The following is a 23607-nucleotide window of genomic DNA, read 5'->3' on the forward strand; positions in this document are numbered from 1 at the left end:
CATGGGGAGGGAAAGGGAAGAGAGCATGGAAGTAGAACTGGAGGGGAATTGAGGCATGGGGTGGGAAGGGAGGGGGAGAAATTGAGGCATGGGGCGGGGAGAGGGGCTAAGGGGAAACCGAGGCTTGGGGAGAGGGGAAACAGATGCAGGGGGAGGGGCCATGGGGTGAAACTGGGGGAAACAGGCGCAGGGAAGGGGGAGGGAGAAAAACGAGTCGAGGGAGTAGAGTTGGGGGGAACTGAGGCACACTGAGGGCCTGAGGAATTGCAGGGAAGCTTGAGGGACTTGCAGCCAAGGCCCTTATTTTACAGAGGAGGAAACAGAGGCATAGGGGTTTCCTAATCCTCCATTTGGTCCCTTCAAGTCCCTAAACTAGTGTCTCTTTCAAGGAATTATCTTATTTTCCCTTCTTCAGTAAGAAACTCCTGTCACTTCTCCTTACTTTCTCACTTGGGAAGGGGAAGAGCCTCTCCCAACTCTCCCTAGTGTCAGGAGACCTGTCTCCTGCCCCCAGAAATGAAGGTCCCCCTCCTCCAGTTACTGTGGAATTACTTCTGTGATATTCCCTTGTTGGGATTTCAGGATTGCTCCAAGCTCTGGGAGAACCCCATAATGTCAGTTCCTTGAACCCCAGGCTAGTTGGTTTGTTTTGTGTTTAATTATTTGTTTTGGTATTGAAGCTCCACCTCCTTTCCCCACATAATTCCCAGCCCCTTTAGAGTATATCTTTGTGGCTCTTTCATTATCCATCTCTTTTTTTCTCCCCACTCTACTCCCTTTTTTGATATCCTCTTTGGTCTATGCTTTAAAGCTGGAAATTGAGGCTGGGTAGATTGGGGTGGTGAATGACTTGACTTAGAGCTTCTACTGAGCCTCTGCCACTGGGAGTACCCAAATCTTTCACTGGCCTTTCTTACAACCTCCCTCGAAGACAACTTTTTTAACACCAAAACTTGGTTGGGCCAGGATCATTTGGTATTTCTCAGCTGCTTCTCTTGTCTGTCCTATAGTGAGGACTGGGTCCTTCTCCCAGTCAGTCCAGGGAGAGTTGGCAGCTCTCTTTTAGGGGCTGCTTGCCTTAACCTTTGAGTGGCAATATTGAGCTAGCTCAAAGGAAGTAATGAGTAGTAGTCTGCTGCAGAGGAATGTAAAGAAATCTCTCCATGCCCTGCCCTCTTGGAAAGTGGAATTGTATTTTGCCCATAATTTGTCCAGCTAATGAGGCATCCTCATTCTCATCTCTCATCTTCTTCACTGTTTTGTTTTTGCCTTTTCTCAAGCTAGCCCATACCTTGGGGACAGACTCCTGCTCTCCCACCTTTTGGGGGATCAGAACTTGTGATTTCATTGGTCTAGAGCTTCTGAGGAACCTCAGACCTGCCTCTGTATTGTAACTTATTGCCTCATGGAATTGCTTGGTGACATTAAGAGAGGTTAAGTGATTTTTCCTGGAATTTGCCAGAGGTAGCCCTTGAGCTTCCATGTTCCAGGTGTTGAGGTCTGCTCTCTCCTGGAGGGCTACACTGTACTCCCCTCTCCTTTATCTTGTTTGAAATCTGACTTCTGCCTTTCTCCCATCTCCCTCAGCTGTGAACCCATCCCCAACCCCACCTCATGATTGCCCTCATCTCACATGTCTGAAGTTGGGGTCAGGTGAAGTGTCTGTCACTGGAACCTGGAATTAGGTTCCAGGTAGCACTTACTAGGTGCCTAATTTTCCAAGTTGTGTCCTTCTATATTTCAGTTATTTCATTCATGTAGGTATTAGAAACCAGTCACCCATGCCTGCTCATTTGAGTTACTTTTCACCCTACATCTGCCTATGAAATGTTCTGTCATTCCCTTCCCTTCCCTTTTTTCTTTCCTTTTTCTTCTCTTTCCTTTCTTATTTTCTTTTTTTGTCTTTCTTTTTCTTTTCTTCCATTTCTTTTTTTTATCTTTTCTTCTTAAACCCTTACCTTTTGTTTTAGAATCAATACTAAGTATTGGCTCCAGAGTAGGAGAGTGGTAAGAGCTAAGCAATTGAGGTTAAGTGACTTGCTCAGGGTCACACAGATAAGAAGTATCTGAGGTCAGATTTGAACCTGGGTCCTGACTTCAAGCATGGTGCTCTATCTAATGAACTATCTAGTTACCCCTCATCCTCCTGTAAATTTCCCGTAGATGATTTACTAGCAGCCTTCCAGGGGATAGATCTTTTACTATTCTATTGGTACTGTTGTCTACTTCTTATATCAGTGATTCCCAAAGTGGGCACCACCGCTCCCTGGTGGGTGCTGCAGTGATCCAGTGGGTCGGAGATGGCCACAGGTGCATTTATCTTTCCTATTAATTGCTATTAAAATTTAAAAAAAATTAATTTCCAGGGGGCTAAGTAATATTTTTTTCTGGAAAGGGGGCAGTAGGCCAACAAAGTTTGGGAACCACTGTCTTACATGAATGACTGACCAGCTGACTAACTGAATGAAAGAGGAGCCTTTGCCTGGTGATAACTGTCAGGACACTTTTTGAGCTCAGCCATCAGTGGTCCAACATGCAGCCTATTTATCCATACTTCTCTTGGTTGCCCTTTGGGTCCCCAACCAAAAAATCATGATCATTTGGAGGGCCTGATGTCATGTATTTTTTATGATAATTCTTTGTATTAGTGTTTTCTCTTCTGGATTGTCAGCACTTTGAGGGAGGGATTATGACATGGAAGTCTGATCCATGTATCTCCTTTGGTTCAGCACAAGCACCTACTCCCTCCCTCAGACTCAGTAGTTTATAAATGTCAGTCAGCTGGTCAATAGGCATTTATTACGTGTCAGGCACTATGTTTGTTTCAATTTAATTAAATGAACATTTGGCTAATTGGATAAGTTGAGGCTCATTGGGTTAGATGAGTTGTGAAGATGCTACTCTTCCAAGGTCCCCAAGATTCCTTAAATTGCTTTGGCAGATCAGATGGCATTACCCAGGGACCTGGGTGGCATAGCAGGGCAGATGGCAAAGTCTGGAGGTTCTTCAGTTTATTGGAAGGGTTGGAGAAGTTGAATTCTTGCTCATCCAAGTGATGTGAGCAGCTATTTCTATTGGGAGAAGAAGACATGGTTGGGAAGTGGGGGAGTACACCTGACAGTCCATGGGCAGGGGCTTCTAGGTTGCCTCAGAGGTCTTTGTCTAGCCAGGAAAGCAGCACTGACATGAAGGTGGGAGAAGAGCACCTGGGGAACCTTACAATCCAAGTCTTCCTTCCCTTGGATAGGGATCCTGGGGCCAGAAAGAGGTATACCAGAACCCTGAATTTGCTGAATTGATAGCTGCTTGGCTAGGTGATCTCTGAGATCATTGACAGTACACAGGCTTTGCAGACCCATTTGAGTAGCAGAAACAGGGTCCTGCTGTTGGAGATTAATTATCTCTTTTCTCTCAAGCTCATCTCAAAGAGCCACCTGTTCACTTTCCTTTTTTTTTTTTTTTTAAGCCTTACTATACCAATACTAAATATTAGTTCCAAGGCAGAAGAGTGGTAAGGGCTAAGTAATGGGGATTAAGTGATTTGCCCAAGGTTACACAGCTAGGAAGTATCTGAGGTGTGTTAGTTAAAATCACTTGGGTTTCTATTTAGAGGTATTTGGGGCTCATTTGATCGTTAAGGTATGTAGATTATATGACAAACTTCCTGTGGACATTTTAGGGGACATTAAGGTTTGTAGATTATATGACAAACTTCCTGTGGACATTTTAGGGGACTTTGGTAAACTATATTTCCCATGATTCTTCATGGCATACAGGAAGCGTGATGATGTAAGAGAGGGGATAAGACTCCTGGAGTCAGGAGGGGCAGTGTCTTTTAGCTACCTGGGCGCGGGAAGATAGGAAAAGGTAAAATGGCTGAGTCGAGGTTTGAATAGGTTTCTTACAGGCGTGTGGTCGATTTATTCTATCAGCAATGGTTTTTATTAAAATACTATTCTCCCTTTTAATCTTGGCCGTCATCATTTTTAATAATAACAAAGGTACCACTTAGTTTCTGACTTGAGTCACCTTCTGACTGACTGCTTCTTAGACTGCCTTCTTATTCTAGAATCAGAACCACAGGACAGTCTAGGAGGTGGCTCTTTGGGTGGGTAGAATGTCTTTTAAACCTCTCATTTCTAAGCCCAGAGAGGGCAAATAGCTAGCCCAAAGTTACTCCCAAAGATAGTGGCAGAGGCAGGACTCCACCCCCTCCTTGCCCTGTTGAGGACTTTCCATGGTTCTCAGTTTTTCCACATCTACCCCACCTCTCTTGATTGACTGGATGGGCTGAGGTCTGTTGAAGTGGCAGTCTCAGGAATCAGGCACCAGGCAGCCAGTTGCTAAGCACTTCCTAGGTGCCAGGCACTGTGCATACAAAGACAAAAACCAAATAGTTCCAGCCCCCAAGGAACTGTGAAGGAACCACCAGAGCATCTTGATTCTCTGCTTTTTCTGTATTAGGAAGTGATGCTAGTTGTTGCCAAGTTTGGGGATTTAAAAAGAAAACAATAATCGTCCTCCCAGGGGAAAAATCTCCAGGAAGTTTGAGGAGAGAGCAGCCTCAGCCTGGTGGTCCGGACTATGCTGTTGGGGTGGGGCGGGGAGGATAAAGGAGGAGATCAAAGTTTCTGAGTGTCAGGAAATGTCAGGTTGAATGGTGTAGGAATAGGAATGCAAGACTGATAGCTCTGGACTTCACCAAACATCCCAACCTTGGCCTGACCATATGAAGAAGGGACTGAAAACACTCCTCACCTTCAGGGAGCTTTTATTCAACTGGGGGTAAGGGAACAGAAAAAGCATGGCTCTCTAGAATGCTCTGCCTAGAGTCAGGAAGACCTAAATTCAAATCCTTTAGTCATTTCCTAGCTGGAAGACTCCAGCCAAGTGACTTCATCTTTGAAACAAATTAATTCACCTTTTCAGTAGCAACATTAGAGTTGGTCAGTCTTTCATTATCATCATACCTTCTGCCCTGAGTAATCCACCTGTTGCTTTCTTGATTTTCCTCTTGACCCCAGAGCAGATGCTTGAAACTGCTTTGACTCCAGACTTTCTTTACCTCTTTTATCTCTTGACACTTGTGTCTCCTGACTTGAGATTTTGGGAAGGAAAAATTGGCAGGACTTGGCTATTGATAAAACATAAAGGAGAAGAGGAGCCAGTGCCTGAAGAAGCATGGGATAGCAGCAGGAGCCTGGGCTGCCAAGTTATAAAACATGAGTTCAGGCTGTGGCACTTCATGTCTCTGGGCCTCTGATTCATTCCTCTGTAGAATGACTGGGTTGAACTAGCTAACTTTGAAAGGTCAAATTGTACCCTCAGCAGAAATGGTTGGCTTGTGGTAGAGATGTCCAGTGGGGTTGGGGATGAAGGAGGAAATGATTTTGAAGTACCTAAAAAATTGCATTCGACTGATACTCCTCAGACTGATTATTTTGAATAATGTCATGGCAAAATACATGCTATTAAAAAATAATGTTTAAGACATTTTGAGTGGAAAATACTTGAGTTGTTCCCAATGTTGTATTAATCACAAAATATTCAGGTCTTTGAGGGTAAAATTCCACTGTGAATTTTCCTGCGCCATGTAAAGCAATATTAATGAAACATATTCAGAATATATACACAGATGAGTAAATGCACAAGATGTAAACATGCCTTCTGAGTTTTAGCAATGTATATAGATATTTTCATATGTGTGAGCTGTATTTTTTAAAAGGAGGAAATGTAGGATATCATAAGAGTTTGTTTGAAATACTTAGGTTAGCTGAGTCTTAATCACTGATTCTGTAAAAGGTTGAGTAGTCCATTGGGATAACTCTAGTTTCATTTAGAGGAAATCCATTGCTTTTTGCAATTCCTTTGCAGTTGGCTACACCAGTCTGAAACAATTACTCGTGGTGAATAATTTGCCTAGATAGAGTGTAGGGATAGATAGCCAGGGTGAGTGGAAAGTTACATGGGATGCAAAGCATTATATAGGGAATCTAGAATTCTCCAGATGCAGTCTCCATCCAGTATGGTACAAAATAAGCCTCTAAACTTCCATTGTGCTAGGACACCTTTTCTTTTCTATGATTATGTGGTAGAGAAGCAGCACTCATTTTTCTTTCAATAAATCATAAGTTCTTTGAAGAAAATCTTTTTATTTTTGTCTTTTATCCCCTTCGAGTGCTAGAACAGTGTTCCAGCAGAACTGGAACCTGCACTGGGGTGCTTTTAATAGTACTATATAAGGGATGCCCAAAGATTAGTTAATTCTCTAAAGGTCAGCCTTCTGATGAGGAGCCTTTGTGCTTCCAGAACTAGGACTTCCAGGGTGGCTAGATGCCACAATGGATAGAGTGCTAGGCCTAGAGGCAAGAGGTCCTGGGTTCAAATGTGACCTCAGACACTTCCTAGCTATGTGGCCCTGGACAAGTCACTTAACCTCGATTGCCTTGCCCTTGCTGCTCTTCTGTTTTAGAATCAATATTTAGCATTCATTCTAGGACAGAAGGTAAGGGTCTAAAAAAAAATCAACACTTCTGTGACTCCATGGCTCTGACTATCTGCTACCTCTCAGGGTCCCCTGCAAGGAAGCACCAAAGAAGGATTCTTTTGGGTCCACATTACAAGGACATTTTTATTAAATTTTCAAAATGAGTGTCCTCAACAAATTATGTGTTATATATCTTATTCTGGGCTTATTTTACTTATATCTGAGACTGTTCTTTTGTGTTGGGTGGCAATGGGATGGGATTACAGCATTGGGGATCTAGAACAGGGGTCGGCAATGTATGGCTCTTGAGCCATATCTGGCTCTTTTGAGGGCCAGATATGGCTCTTTCTGCAGGAGCCATAAAGTCAAATTTTTTTCAGGTGCTGTTTCAGGAGCGCACACTGTGAGCACTGTACAGCTCTCACGAAATTACATTTTAAAAAATGTGGCGTTTATGGCTCTCATGGCCAAAAAGGTTGCTGACCCCTGATCTAGAGGGACCTCACATCTGTCAGCCCTGGAATCCTTTTAGTCCTGCCTTCCAGCCTGTGCATGCTGCCTTTTGAAAGTCTGACCTAGCTTTTTCTACTGTAGTATTGTGATAATGTGAAAACTGCAGAAATTAGAATGAGGTTTTACCCTCTGCCATAGAACTCCCTGTAGTACCTCTATCAACAAGGAGAGTCACATAGTTTAGGAGACAATAATCTGTTCCCAGGGGGAATATATGTGTTTTCTCAGTGATGCCTTTTGAGAATTATGTGTTGTGTCTCATAACCTGCTTTTAAAAGTAGTGTCAAAATTTTTCTTGTCTTTTGATTCTAGAATAATATATATTTTTGGCACATTTCACCTGGAAAACAAAAATATTCTTTGCTTCCTTGGCCTGCATATAATCTACCCCCAAAACTAGAGAAGTTTCAGGAGAGTCTAAGCCAGTGATGGTGAACCTATGGCATGGATGCCAAAGATGGTACTCAGAGCTCTATCTGTGGCCATGAAGCTGTCCCACCTCCCAACCTCCCCTTAGAGTTTGTCACTAGAAAGGCAGAGGGACTTGGGCAGAGCTTCTCCCCTCTCCCTCTCCATTGGGCCTGAAGACATTTTTTTCCACATCCCTCTGCCCCTCTGCTTAGTGGCGCAATGGGAGTACACAGGGGGTAAAGTGGGCAGCTCACAGGTGGCAGAGCTGGAGGGGAGCAGAGTTCTTGGACCATTCCACTCCCCCTTTCTACACTCACTGAGGGCATTCCTCACTTCACCCACCCCTCTGTCCAGCAGCCCAATGTGAGTGCTTCCTCCCTCCATTATATGGGGTAAGGGGGGGTAAGGTGCACCTGGCACTTGGTTGGGGGATAAGGGGCATGGAACTCTGTCTCTGGTGGGTGAAAGGCATGACACTTGATCTAGGAGGGGCATGTGGGGCCCAGCATTCTATTACTAAAAGGTTCACCATCACTGGTCTAAGTTATGATATTAGGGAGCCACAGACCTGCTCTTAAAGGGGGTCCAGAACACCTTTTTCATTCCCTTCTAAGAAAAAAGTCAAAAGTCCCAAGTTGAGACTACACTGGGAATTTATCAAGGATGATTAAGGAACTTTCCTGTTCTGTGCATAGCTGTAAATATACTCCAGAAAACCAATTTTTCTTTATTAGCTCCCCCTCCTTTCCTTTTTTTCTCCTTCTTTATATTCTCTCCCTTTCTGCTTCCCTCCCACCCTTCTACCTTCCTTCCTCTCTCCTTCCAGCCCACCCTCTCTCTTTCTCTTTCTTCTCTTTTGTTCCCTTCCTCTTCTCCCTTCCTTCCTCCCTTCCTTTCTTCCTAACACTTTGCCAGTGAAATATGAGGCAATATGAGAAAGCTGGGGGAGAGGCCATTGCAAATTTGAAGAGGGACACAAAGGTTTGGAAGGGCTGAGGGAGGTAGTAGAATAGGATTGCCAAGCAGCAGGGAGGGCCCAGTTGAGGACCCAGGCAAAATGGGTGTATGGTTTTATTCATTTTTGTTTAATTGCATGTATGTAGGAGTGCAATAGAAGGTAGGAGGCTTGGCAGGGCAACCACTCAATGGTGGTGACTTATACTTTCTAGGCATCTTGCATTCAGTTTTCTGGATCTACCTCTTATCCTGCTGCCTGTGTGAGTGCTCTACCTCCCAGCTTTGGATCTTCTTTTGTTGACCAGTTGGAAAATGGACTTAGTTGCCTCAAACAATACACTAGCCTATGCTTCTTAGAAAGCTCAGTGGCCTAGGGGGTTGGAATCAGGAAGACCTGAATTCAAATCCTGTCTCACATACTATTGTGTAACCTTTAGATTTGACAAAGAAATAAGGATAAAGAAGCAGTTTTTTTTTTAAAATTTATTTTTTTTTTTTTTTGTATTTTAAACCCTTAACTTCTATGTATTGACTGATAGGTGGAAGAGTGGTAAGGGCAGGCAATGGGGGTCAAGTGACTTGCCCAGGGTCACACAGCTGGGAAGTGTCTGAGGCCGGATTTGAACCTAGGACCTCCCGTCTCTAGGCCTGGCTCTCAATCCACTGAGCTACCCAGCTGCCCCCTAAAGAAGCAGTTTAATAAATTCTACCAACTTATCAGCCAGTGACACAGTTTCAGGAAGTGCTAAATCCTTTTCTCCTTTAGGGTACTTCTTTTGGTATACCTAAGCCAAGAATTTGTATTTTTTTTCTTTCAAAGGATATTTCCTCTTTCTCTTTCATTATGTAAACATAATTGTTTACCTTTCTTAAATTCCTTTTATCTGTGTATTTCAAAAATCACTGTGATTTTTCAAAGGTCATCAGTTCTGTTAAAAATCTACTCCCTCTTTTCCCCCTCCCCTCTGTAGTACTAAACTCAACTTTTCAGGATATTATCTTTAGGAATAAGTCATTTTTTTTTTGGCCTTTTGGTATACTATATTCCCTTTTTTGGTTCCTGATCTTCTCTTACTGGGGACTTAGATTATTTTTTTCTTTTGCCTTGGAATGCAGGAATTTGGTAACTAATTCTGGGAGAGTCAAGCCAAAGATTCTTCTCTAGGGGTATTCTGTGAATTTATCAGTCATTTCCTTTATTGTTCCTACTTTTGATGGACTTTACTTTGAAAGCTATCTTGAAATATGGCATTTTTTCGCCTCCCCTCTCTTCCTCTCAGAGCCAATGAACAATTCCTCTGGGTTTTACATATATCATTGTTCAAAGCCTATTTCCATATCATTAATATTTGCAAAAGAGTGATCATTCAAAGTCAACATCTCCAATCATATACCCATCCAACCATGTGATCAATCATATGTTTTTCTTCCACATTTCTACTCCAACAGTTCTTGCTCTGGATGTGGATAGTGTTCTCTCTCCTAATTTCTTCTATATTGTCCTGAATCATTGCATTGCTGCTAGTAGAGAAGTCCATTATATTTGATTGTGCCACAGTATATCAGTCTCTGTTTACAGTGTTCTCCTGGTTTTGCTCCTTTCACTCTGTATCAATTCTTGGAGGTCTTTCCAGTTCACATAGAAATCTTCCAGTTTTATCATTCCTTTCAGCACAATTAAATTCCATCACCCTCAGATGCTACAATTTGTTCAGCCATTCCCCAATTGAGGGACAGCCCTCATTCTCCAATTTTTTGCCACCATAAAAATTGCAGCTATAAATATTTTTGTGCACATATTTTTCCTTATTATCTCTTTGGGGTACAAACCCAGCAGTGCTATGGCTGGATCAAAGGGCAAGCATTTTTAAAAGCCCTTTGGGCATAATTCCAAATTGCTTTCCAGAATGGTTGAACCAATTCATAACTCCACCAGCAGTGCATTAGTGTTTTTGTAACATCCCCTCCAACATTTATTGCTTTGCTGCCATATTGGCTTTTGAAGAGGGAAAGGAAGTGAGGAATAAATAAATTGCCAACATTCCCTGGATTATAGAAAAGGCAAGTGGGTTCCAAAACAAATATCTACTGCTTCATTGACTACTCTAAAGCCTTTGTGTGGATCACAACACAGTATGGTAAATCCTCATATATGGGAGTACCAGATCATCTTATTTGTTTCCCGAGGAACCTGTATGTGGACCAAGAAGTAATAGAAGTGAACATGGAACAACTGATTTTTTTTAAGATTGGGAAAAAGTATGACAAGGCTGTTTATTGTCATCTTATTTATTTTACTTGTAAGTAGAGTATATTATGCAAAATGCTAGCCTAGATGAATCAAAACCCAGAATTAAGGTCACTGGGAAAAATATTAACAGTCTTAGATATGCAGATGATACCATTCTGATGGCAGAAAGTGAAGAATTAATAAACTCCTTAATTAGGGTTAAAGAAGAGAATGTAAAAGCTGGCTTGAGGTTTAACGTAAAAAAAAAATTAAAATCTTGGCATCCATCCTTTCCTGGCATATAGAGTGAGAAGAAATGAAAGCAGTATTACATCTCATGTTCTTGGGCTCAACGAGCAGATGCTTGCTCCGTGGAAGGAAAGCTACGGCAAATCTGGACATCATACTAAAAAGCAGAGATATCACCTTGCTGACAAAATCTACATACTTAAAGCTACGGTTTTTATAGTAGCAATGTATGGCTGTGAGAGTTGGACTAAAAGGAAGGCTGAGCATCACAGAATCAACACTTTTGAATTGTAGTACTAGCGAAGACCTTTTGAAAGTCCCTTGGACAACAAGAAGATCAAATCAGTCAATACTTAAAGAAATTAATTCAAACCATTCACTAGAAGGTCAAATACTGGAGCTGACGCTTAAATACTTTGGCTACATAATGAGAAGACAAGACTCATTGGGGAAACTCTGACATTGGGAAAGATTGAAGGCAAAGGGAGAAGGGAATGGCAGAGATTGAGATGGACAGATAGTGCCATGGAGACAATGAACATGAACTTGGACAGACTTAGAGAGAGTGGAGGATCTAAGGGCTTGGTATGCTATATTCCATGGGATCATGAAGAGTCGGACAGGACCGAATGCCTGAAAAAGAGAAACACAAAGTGTTGTGCTAGACTCTTGTGGATACAAAGACAAAAATAAAACCAGCCCTTGTCCTCAAGCTTATATTCTACTGGGGGGATATAATATATAAATTGATATACATGCTATCCCTATACTATCTTTCTTGGTGATCTCATCAGCTTCCATGGGTTCAGTTATCATCTCTAGGTAGATGATTCCCAGATCTACACATTCATACTGAATCTTGATCCTCACTCTTGCATTACCAACTGTCTTTTGGACATCTTGTAATGGGCATCCTGTAGACATCCTAAAGTCATTGTGGCCAAAACAGAACTCATTCTCTTCCCTGGACTAAACCCCTAAGAATCTCTTCTTTTCTTACCTTCTCTGTTATTCTCCAGGATACCACCATTCTCCCATTCTTCAGGCTCTTCACTTGGCCCTCTTTTCTAACTTCACCACATCTCTCTCAAGTATTCCCATGAAATCTAAGGAATTAAATTTTATGGTTGGACTAAATATATGAGAATTTTAAGATAATACTGTGGTCTCCGATTTAAAAATATTATAGCTCAAGTCAAATTGACTTTCAGCAGCTTTATTTACAGAGGTGGAATGAGTTAAAGTAGAGAAATGTGAAAGAGGTTAGAGAAAGAAGTCTAGCTTATCACCCTAAATGTTGCTCCGGTCCCCGGCTCAACCCACGTAGGGCTCATTAACCCCTCAGCTGGAAGACTTGGTGATGAATTAAGCAAGGGTTCAACCCATGTGGCCTCCTCAGGAGGCCTCTCTGGAACTAATCTCTCCAGAAGCCAGGAAAGGAGGGTCAGCTTTTCACTCACCCAAGCTGAAGCTCCAAAGAGAGCAGTCCAAGAGCTAGAGTCCTAGGTCCAAATTGTAGCTCCAAGCCAAACTCCTCCAACCTGAAAATTCAGGACAAAGACCTCTTACACAGGAAATTCATCACCTTTTATAGTCCTTTTTTACGTCCCTTCCTGTCCCTTCCTCCACTTTATGAGGTCCAATAACAGTCTTTAAATTTGCTTAGCACTACCAGGGGGTAGTCAGTCGTTTCTGAGATGTTACCCACTTTAGCAAGTGGCTTGTAAACCCTCCCTGCTTAGTGTTTTTTTTAAACTCATACCTTCCGTCTTAGAGTCAATACTGTGTATTGGCTCCAAGGCAGAATAGTGGTAAGGGCTAGGCAATGGGGGTCAAGTGACTTGCTCAGGGTCACACACCTAGGAAGTGTCTAAGACCAGATTTGAACCTAGGACCTCCCATCTCTAGGTCTGGCTCTCAATCCACTGAACCACCCAACTGTCCCCCTTCTTAGTGTTTGATTGATTACATTTAAAAGTAGGCAAGGGGAGAGTCAATCCTATCTTCACAACAGCCACTTTTAAACAACCCCCACCTGGGTTTCTACAACAGTTTCTAATTGGTCTCCTTGCTTCTAGTCCATTCTGCTGCCAAGGTCATAGTGTCTGACCAGGTTATTGCCCTGATGTGGTGGCTCCCTACTGCCTCTGGGATCAAATATAAATGTCTTTGTTTGGCATTAGAAATATTTCCTAAACTGGCCCCATCCTACCTTCAATTTTCTTATACCACACTATAGTTTTTTCGATGTGACCCTCCATCTCCTTTCATCCCTTTGTATATGAGGAGTCTCCATGCTAGAATGCTCAGCCTCCTTACTTCCAGGATTCGGCTCAAATCCTGTCTACTCTAAGAATAGACAGCTCCCCAGATGGTAATGCCTTCCCTATGTGCTATACATAGCTTTTTTTTTTACTTTTTAAAAATTTTTTAAAAACATTTATTAATATTTATTTTTTAGAAAAGTTAACATGGCTACATAATTCATGCTCTTACTTTCCCCTTTACCCCCTGAGCTCCCCTCCCCCCATGGCTGATGCATATTTCCACTGGTTTTAACATTTGTCATTGATCAAGCCCAATTTCTAAATTATTGATAGTTGCATTGGTGTGGTAGTTTCGAGTCTACATCCCCAAACATGTCCGCCTCAACCCGTGTGTTCAAGCAGTTGTTTTTCTTCTGTTTCCACTCCTGTAGTTCTTCCTCTGAATGTGGGTAGCGTTCTTTTCCATAAGTCCCTCAGAATTGTGCTGGGTCATTGCATTGCTGCTAATACAGAAGTCCATTACATTCTATTTTACCACAGTGTATTGGTCTCTGTGTACAATGTTCTTCTGGCTCTGCTACTTTCGCTCTGCATCTATTCCTGGAAGTCTTTCCAGTTCACATGGAATTCCTCCAGTTTATTATTACTTTGAGCACAAGAGTATTCCATCACCAGCATATACCACAATTTGTTCAGCCATTCCCCAATTGAAGGGCATACCCTCATTTTCCAGTTTTTTGCCACAACAAAAAGCGAGGCTATAAATATTTTCATGCAAGTCTGTTTATCTATGATCTCTTTGGGGTACAAACCCAACAATGGTATAGGTGGATCAAAGGGCAGGCATTCTTTTATAACCCTTTGAGCATAGTTCCAAATTGCCAGCCAGAATGGTTGGATCAGTTCACAATTCCACCAGCAATGCATTAATATCCCAATTTTGCCACATCCCCTCTAGCATTCATTACTCTCCCCTACTATCATTTTAGCCAATCTGCTTGGTGTGAGGAGATACCTCAGAGTTGTTTTGATTTGCATTTCTCTAATTAGTAGAGATTTAGAACACATTCTCATCTGCTTATTGATACTTTAATTTCTTTATCTGAAAATTGCCTATTCATGTCTCTTGCCCATTTATCAATTGGGGAATGGCTTGATTTTTTATACAATTGGTTTAACTCCTTGTATATTTGAGTAATTAGACCCCTGTCAGAGTTTTTTTTTTTTTTTTTTTTTTTTTTAATTTTAAACCCTTAACTTCTGTGTATTGACTTATAGGTGGAAGATTGGTAAGGGTAGGCAATGGGGGTCAAGTCACTTGCCCAGGGTCACACAGCTGGGAAGTGTCTGAGGCCGGATTTGAACCTAGGACCTCTTGTCTCTAGGCCTGGCTCTCAATCCACTGAGCTACCCAGCTGCCCCAGAGTTTTTTATTATAAAGATTTTTTTCCCAATTTGTTGTTTCCCTTCTGATTTTGGTTGCATTGTTTTTGTTTGTACAAAAGCTTTTTAATTTAGTATAATCAAAATAATTTATTTTACATTTTGTAATTTTCTCTAACTCTTGCTTGGTTTTAAAATCTTTCCTTTCCCAGAGATCTGACAAGTAAACTATTCTATGTTCACTTAACTTATTTATAGTTTCCCTCTTTATATTCAAGTCATTCACCCATTCTGAATTTATCTTGGTGTAGGGTGTGAGATGTTGATCTAGACCTAATCTCTCCCACATTGTTTTCCAAATTTCCCAGCAGTTTTTGTCAAATAGTGGATTTTTGTCCCCAAAGTTGGGCTCTTTGGGTTTATCATACACTGTCTTGCTGATGTCACTTACCCCAAGTCTATTCCACTGATTCTCCCTTCTGTCTCTTAGCCAGTTCCTTATTGTTTTGATGACCGCTGCTTTATAGTACAGTTTAATATCTGGTACTGTTAGGCCACCTTCCTTCACATTTTTCTTCATTATTTCCCTTGATATTCTTGATCTTTTGTTATTCCAGATGAACTTTGTTATAGTTTTTCCTAATTCAGTAAAAAAGTTTTTTGATAGTTTGATAGGTATGGCACTAAATAGGTAAATTAATTTGGGTAGAATGGTCATTTTTATTAGGTTAGCTCGTCCTAACCATAAGCAATCAATGTTTTTCCAATTGTTTAGATCTAGTTTTAATTGTTTGGAAAGTGTTTTGTAGTTGTGTTCGTATAATTCCTGTGTTTGTTTTGGTAGATAGATTCCTAAGTATTTCATATTGTCTAGGGTGATTTTAAATGGTGTTTCTCTTTCTACCTCTTGCTGCTGTGATGTGTTGGAAATATATAGAAATGCTGATGATTTATGTGCATTTATTTTTTATCCTGAAACTTTGCTAAAGTTGTTGATTATTTCTCCAAGTTTCTTAGTTGATTCTCTAGGATTTTTTTTTATTTGTACAAAAACATTTATTGAAGCTCTTTTTGTAGAGGCAAAGAATTGGAAATTGAGTCTCTAGGATTTTTTAAGTAGACTATCATATCGTTTACAAAGAGTGATAGCTTAGTCTCCTCATTGCCTATTTTGATACCTTCAGTTTCTTTTTCTTCTCTAATTGCTACTGCTAGTGTTTCTAGTATAATGTTAAATAATAGAGGAGATAATGGGCATCCTTGTTTCACTCCTGATCTTATTGGAAAGGCTTCTAATTTATCCCCATTGCATATGATGCTTGTTGATGGTTTTAGGTATATACTGTTTATTAGTTTTAGGAAAGGTCCTTCTATTCCTATACTTTCTAGGGTTTTCAATAGGAGTGTATACATAGCTTTTATATGATTAGTTACTTGTATAATATTTTCCCAATTCAAGTGGAAATTCTTTGAAGTCAAGAATTCTTTTGTTTCCAGGCTCTCTGATGTTTTAATGTAGAAACTGCTAAATCTTGTATTATTCTAACTATGGGTCCATAGTACTTGAATTGTTTCTTTTTGGCTGCTTGCAATATTTTCCCCTTGATCTGGGAGCTCTGGAATTTGGCTCTAGTATTCTTGGGAGTTATCATTTTGAGTTTTCTTTCAGGAGGTGATTGGTAGATTCTTTCAATTTATACTTTACCTCCTGGTTTTAGACTATCAGGGTATTGTTCCTTGATAATTCATGAAAGGTGATGTCTAGGTTCTTTTTTTGATCATTGTTTTTAAGTAATCCAATAATTCTTAGATTATCTTTCCTGGATCTATTTTCCATGTTAGTTGTTTTTCCAATGAGATGTTTCACATTTTTTCTATTTTTTTCATTCTTTTGACCTTATTTTATTGTTTCTTGATATCTCATGGAGTCAATAGCTTCTTCTTGTCCAATTCTGATTTTTCAAAATTATTTTCTTTGGTGAGCTTTTTGTACCTCCTTATCCCATTTTACCAATTCCACCTTTTAAGTAGTTCTTTTTCTGAGTGAACTTTTGTATAGCTTCTTTCCATGTGGCCAATTCTACCTTTTAAGGAGTTATTCCGTTCAATGAATTTTTGATTTTTTGTATATTTTTTCCATTTGACCAATTGTGCTTTTTAAGGAATTTTTCTCTATCATGCATTTTTGTGCCTTTTAAAGAAATCAATTGCCCTAGACTATTTTTAAGGTATTATTTTCTTTAGTATTTTTGAGCCTCCTTTACTAAGCTATCTGTTCTTTTTTCCATAACTTTTCTGCTTCAGTCTCATTTCTTTTTCTAATTTTTCTTCTACCTCGCTTATTTGATTTTAAAATGCTTTTCAAACTCCTCTAGTAATTCTTTTTGGCCTTGAGACCAATTCTTATTTTTCTTGAAGACTTTGGATGCAAGTATTGACTTTGTTGTCTTCTTTTGAGTTTATATTTTGATCTTCCCTGTCACCAAAATAACTTTCTTTGTTGATTTTCTTTTTCTTTTTGTTTTCTCATTTTCTAACCTTTTTCTTGTCCTTTAACATAAAAAACTGTTACAGATGGTAACAGTCTCTTCCCATGGTGAAAGGAGGCACTGTCCCAAGCTTCAGTTTCTTTATGCAACTTCCTTCAATGCTAGCTCTAGGGACCTATAAGTTTTTAGTTCTTCCAGTATGGAAGTTCTTCCATCTTAGGAGAGGTGTGTTTAATATTCTCCTGGCCTGTGCTTTGGTCTTTGAATGAACATATGGACTCTTTTGTACCCTGGAACTGTGCAGGGTCACCTGCTCCCTTGTGGTTACAAGCATTGGTATATACTAGGGCCTCTTCTCCCCCTAGGGTTGTGACCTAGGACTATGACCAGGATCTGTGTATGAGCAACACAACAGAATCCTGCACCCAGAGCCAGCAAAGGGTCTCTCTGAGCAATTGTTTGACCCCTTTATCAATTGTGGCTTAGAGCTCTGGAAGCCATTGCTGCTGATTCAGCTTCCCCTAAGGCCTGTGTGGGCTTGCTGAAGTAGGGTCTGCTTTGATGCACTGTTCTGTGGTCCAATCCCATCCTATTGTGATAGACATTTTGTGGGGACCCTTTAAATTATCTTTGACTGAAAAATTGTTTTAGCTGGTCCTTTTGTGGGTTGTGTTGCTCCAGAATTCATTTTGAGGCATTCTGTTAAAGTTATTTGGATGGGAATTTGTAGAGATTAAGCAGGTCCATGTACCTTCTCTCCCATCTTGATTCTCAACCCTCCCTCCCTCCCAATTTAATTTTTAAGATTGCTTCTGTTTGTACTTAGCAAGATTCTTCTGTTTTTTCTCTAGTATATGAGTTCATTTTATGTCATTTTATAAGATTTATGTAATCAAAATATTCATAATTTTCCCTACTTCACTCCACTCTCCAGATATCTTGTCCACGTCTGCAGCTGAAAGACAAAGAAGACGTTTATCTCAGCGTTTGTGTATTTGGCCAGTACAAAAAGACAGAATGCGTCCCTCCTATCTTCCCACTGGTCTTCAATGCCAGAATGGTTTTTGAAAAGGTATGTTCCTGTGTGAATTCAGCCCTGTAAGTCCTGCAAAGGTCACATTACTCTCTCACATGAGTTTAATTTAACCCTTCATGTCCTGCAAGGCACATGTGATTACTCCAGAGTTTCCAGGCTTAGGGAACAAAAGACATTTGAATGCGTTGGGAAAAGTGAAAAGGGCCTTGCCATTGCCAGGAAAAATATAAGTCTAATTTTACTGCTCAGAAATGTCCCTTCAGTATCATACCTATGACTTGACAGTCCAAAATCAATTCCTATGTGTCATAGAATTTTCTGGCATTGAAAATATGAGTAATTTTAAAATAAATCATAAAGTGTTCTTTGTCACACCTGTGGGTGTCTCACACTAGGCTGATGCTTCTCTGGCCTTCTCATCTTGCCTATAGTTTCTATGAGTCCAGCTCACAATGAGGATATTATGGGCTTTTATTTCATTAAACTGAAGATGTGACTGGAGCCAGACTTGGTAGTTTAGAAACAAATCTTTGATTACAACTACTGAATTTAGGATTTATTCCTCTTAACGTTCAGTCATCTTGTTCTCAGGGCAAAAGTTTATTTCTTAAGTTGTCTTAGTTGGTTCTTTGAAACATGATTAAGATACATAAGAAGACATTATTGATTTGTGGAGCCTTAGAGCTATTTCTTATTCTGTCCAGTCTCTATGCCTGGCCTTGCCCTCAATTGCCAGAAAGCATACCTTACAGTTCAACATTAGCAGCTCCTTTCTTTCTACTACTTGTATGCTGGGATTATTTACAATCCCCTAGCCTTGGGCAGCCAAAATTTATATCAAACAAGCACTTTGACAATAGCTATGGAAAAAACAGACAGGGACAGTGGAGACAAGATATGAGGGTTTCTCTAGATAGGACAAGAAGGACTCTGTGAGGATAAAGGAAAGGCAAATTCCATTTTTCATGATGTTCCTTGTTCAAGTAGATGTTGTTGAACTCATTGTCTTTGTGTTCCCAGTGGAGCACAGGCCTGGTTCATGCTGAGCTAGCCTTTGCTGCCAGCTGACACATTTTTCTCTGCCCCTTTTCTCACCAGGTGTTCCCAGACGCCATAGACCCGGGAGATGTAGTAGCACAGCTCGAATGTAAGTTTCCTTTGATTTATTTTTATTTCATGGTTTCTGATTGTCCATTGATTCCTTATTTTTCCATAGGGGTTTGAAGGCTGACCTTTGAGTGCTTTCCTTACCACCTGCGGTATTGCTGTTGAAGCTTGACGTGGGCGGGGAGGGGGAGAGCTGAGGCTTGTGGAATGGAAGGAAGTGACCAAGCCAGCTCACAGGCCCAGTCTCTGGATCAGAAACCAGACCTTTTATTTCTTTCCCTTGCTTCTTGTTGTTACAGCAACTTAAGACTTCAAAAGTATGGTTTTCTAAATTTCCCCAGGATGTAGGTGGTGCAAGTGGCATTATTTTATAGATGAGGACTTAAATATAGGCTGAGGAGGATTAAGTGGATTATCTAGGTCAGAGATGGAACTTGCACTCAAATAACTCTTGGCCATCTCCACAACATGTGGTTTTCACTCAGGCTACCTCTTTCCCATTAGAAAATTGGACTCTACTCCTGAAATCACCCTGGGCTTTGATAGGGCAACTTTGCCTTTTTTTGCCCAGATCTGGGCCTCCATAGTATTTCCAAGCATTTTTTGACCAATTTTAAACCCTCCTTTCAATGGTTGGGGATCTTTAGTTTTACTAGACCATCTGTTTGTATTAGCCAAACTGTTTTATTGGTTGACTTTTATACATTTTATCTGGAATCAAATTGTTTTGACAATTACAATTTTGTAGTATCATTTAATATCTGGGACTACTAGACTCTGGTCCTGCTCTTTTTTTTCCCCTATTATCCTCCTTGAGAATCTTGACTTTTTCATATAGATGAAATTTTAAAATTAAATTTTTTTTAATCAACCAAAATCTACCTTCTCTTCCTCCTATGTCACTCTACTCCCAACTAAGAAAGAAAAAGAAAGCTTCTCCACAAGCATATATGGGGAAGCAAAAAAAAACCCCAGAAACTTACTGGCTATGTTATCCTCACTCCCCCTCCACCAAATGTCTCACTCTGTACTTCAAATCCTTTTAGTCAGGCAGTAAGTAGCATATTTCATCATAAGTCCTCTGGAATTGTGGTTAGTGTGTGAGTTGATTAGAGTTCTTAAGTCTTTCAAAGTTGTTTGCCTTTATAATATTTTTCTTATTCTATAAATTGTTCTATTTTTGTTTACTTCTCTTTGTATCAATTCACACAGGTCTTTCCAGGTTTCTCTGAAACTCCCTTAAATCATTTTTTTTCAACATAATAATATTCTATCACATTTATATACCATAACTTGTTCAGAAGTTCCCCATTTAATGGTTATCTCAGTTTTCAATTCTTTGCCACTGCCTAAAGAACTACAATAAATATTTTTACACATCCTTAGAGATTTGTTTTGTTTAGGATTAATTTTTTCCTTAATCTTCTCTCTCTCTCTACTTCTTCTTTTTCCCTTTCCCTCTTGTTTTCCTGTTGAGTGAAATGCATTTCTGTATCCAACTCTACGTTTGTGTGTATTCTTCTTTACTTTGACCAATTCAGATGAGACTGTGGTTTAAACATCTATCTTCCCTCTCTCTACTCCTTTTTTCTTTTTTTGTATAGACTTCTACTCATGTACCCCAGTTTCGTGAGATATTGTATATCTCTTTCCTTCTCTTTCCTTTTTTCTTTTAAGATCATCATGAATGAAGATGAAATCCCTCTCAAATAATGAAATCCCTCTCAAGCCTTCTGTTATATTTGGTTTCTTCTATAAGATTTTAGAGTTCTGTGGGAATACTTGTATTATCTTCCCCTGTAGAATGTAAATTCTTAACCAATATTTAGTCTCTTATATTTACCTATTTATTTTGCTTGACTCTTGTGTTTTTATTTCATTGTTTCTACTCAGCTTGTATCTTTTCATCAGCATTGCTTGAAAGTCTTTTACTTCATTAAAGATCTATTTTTTCCCATGTGATGTTATACTTAAATTTTCCTCGGTAAGTTATTCTTGGCTGTAAGCCTATATCCTTGGCCTTTTGCTATACGATATTCCAAGCTCTTTGTTTCTTATAGTGGTGACTACTAAATCATGTGTGATCCTGATTGTGTTTCCTACTTGAATTCTTGCTTTCTAACTGCTTGTAGTATTTTTTCCACAACCTGAAAGCTCTGGATTTTGGCTTTAATACTTCTGGGAGTTTTCATTTTGAAGTTTATTCCAGGAGATGACTGGTGATTCTATTTCCACTTTGCCTTCTGGCTCTAAGAGATTTAGGTGCTTTTCTATTATGTCTTCATGAAATATGATGTCCAGGCTCTTTTTGGCCACATTTTTCAGGTATTACAATGATCCTTAAATTATCCTTGTTTTTTTTTTCCAGCTTAGTTGTTTTTGCTATGAGATATCTTATAATTGCTTCTATTTTTCACTATTTTGACTTTGTTTTGCTATTTCTTGTTGTTTTATGGAGTGTTTTAGTTTACATTTGGTCCATTCTGAATTTCAGAGTTGGTTGGTTGAGCATAGTTTTTTTACCTCTTGTGCCAAGCTGGTACTTCCCTTTCCAATTCTTTCTTCCATATCTCTCATTTCTTTTCCATTCCTCCCACCACCCCATTAGTACTCTCATTTCACTTATAAAACCATTTTACTATCTTTTAAAAATTCTTGCTTCATTTCTTCTGGGGATTCTAGTTGAGCCTTGTGCTTAAGCTATATTTCTAGTTGAGATTTGCTTGTAGATACTTTGGAGCCATTCTCTTCTTTTGGACTTATGTCTTAGTGCTCTTGTCATCAAAATAGCTTTTCATGATGGATTCTATTTTTGTTTGGTCATTTTTTTTTTTCAGTTTTCCTCCTGAATTCAGATAGAGGTCTAGGCTCTGTGTGCTTCTGGAGGGAAGGTTGGGGTTGGTCCTACTGCTGCTTCCTTTGGGTTTCAAGTATTATATTATTCCAGGATTTTAGAAACAGCTCATGTTGGGGATCTATATGCTTCCAGTGTTTCTAAAGTGCCTTGATCCAGAGCACAGTCTGATTGTCCCTTCCCTGGCTTGAATTCTACAAGATCCTGACATAGCAACAGGCCCTGTGGCTCAGCCCATTCTGAGTTCCAGCAAATTGTTCCTTTCAGCCATCTGGAAAACTCTACTGGCCCAGAGGGCCAGAACTGCAGGCTCCCTTTGGTTCTAGAAGTGTTGTCTAATGATTCTGCTGCTGGTATCTAACTGGACTGGAGGTTGGCAATGAATTAAAGGATTGTAGCCTGCTTTTGAATTTGCTCTTTGCTGGGTACACAGCTAGGCCTTATAACTACTCTTCACTCTGGAATGCCACCTTGAGGCTCAGGTCCCTTCCCCAGTCCATCTAGATCTGGACAGTGAGTCATAGAGTTGCCACTGGGTACCTATTCCTATACTCTGCACAGGTTAGGCCCTTCTGTTGGATCTGGGACCTCCCCTAGTAAAGGAGTGCAGTGTAGTGCCACTGTTCCTGCCAAGACCCCAGGCCAAGTGTCAGCAGACCTCTTTGTCTCTTTGTGCTGACCTATACTGTAAAAATGATGCCTAATGACTTTTTTCTTGGACTTCCTGATCAGGATTTTGTCTGGCATTCTTTCTAGATCTTTTAGGAGGAGTTAAGGAGAGTAGCAGGGCTACTTCCTCTAGGTGAATTTTTTTTGTTTGTTTTTATTGAATAAAGCTGTGATGGTTAACCTATGGCATGTGTGCCAAAGATGGCATGCAAAACCCTCTCTGTAGCTATGGGTGCCATTGCCTGTCAGAGTTATTTACTAGAAAGCCAGAGGGACTCAGGTGGAGCTGCTCCCCTCCCCCTCTCCACCCTGCCTCCCTGTCTTCTGCCTCGCAGCCCAATGGAAGTGCTTATTCCCTTTCTGGAGCAGAGTGCTGGGACCATTTCCCTCCTTTTTTCCCTTCCCCTGTCTGGGGTAAGGAGGTGGGGGAGAGGGGGCACAGCATGCAGTTTGGGGGGTAGGACATGGTATATGGTCTCTAAAAGGTTCACCATCATTACTTTAGAATAATTCTTTGGCTGTTTGATAAGTATTTTAATTTTAGTAGTATTGTCATTTTTATTAAATTGACATGGTCTAACCATAAGCAGTATATATATATATATATATATATATATATATATATCTGCACTTATATAGGTCTTCTCCACTTTTGTCAAGAGTTTAGTGCCTTTTTATACAATGATATTGTATAAAATATCATTTTATACAATGCCTCTCAATATACTGGTCTGCAAGGAAAGTGGAAAAAGAGCCTACATCAGCAAAATACTGAAGTTAAATATTGATTGATATAATGAATTATGGGCTGGTAAAAGCTTTTCAACAAAGACTGAAGAAGCAACAGCTTTAGAGTTAGGATAGGGATAGGGCCTATGACTTCATTTGCTTAGGGAGCTCTAGATTAAGGAAATTCCTGCTGTCCAAAGTCACAGGGCTGATAGGGGTCAAAAGT

The 23607-nt window shown here is 40.1% G+C and overlaps 1 protein-coding gene across 1 annotated transcript in view; it reads left to right on the plus strand.

Moving 5' to 3' along the window:
- The first annotated feature begins 3089 nt into the window (after positions 1-3089).
- The window catches only part of SPATA6 (spermatogenesis associated 6), a 162857-nt gene continuing 142339 nt past the window's right edge, over positions 3090-23607 (plus strand). The window contains exons 1-3 of the mRNA XM_044674813.1: positions 3090-3191; positions 17921-18058; positions 19121-19169. Of these exons, the coding sequence (XP_044530748.1) occupies positions 3090-3191; positions 17921-18058; positions 19121-19169 (289 nt within the window). The remainder of the gene's footprint in view (positions 3192-17920; positions 18059-19120; positions 19170-23607) is intronic.

This window comes from Gracilinanus agilis, chromosome 4 (genome assembly GCF_016433145.1).
Source record: "Gracilinanus agilis isolate LMUSP501 chromosome 4, AgileGrace, whole genome shotgun sequence".
Classification (NCBI taxonomy): Eukaryota; Metazoa; Chordata; class Mammalia; order Didelphimorphia; family Didelphidae; genus Gracilinanus; species Gracilinanus agilis.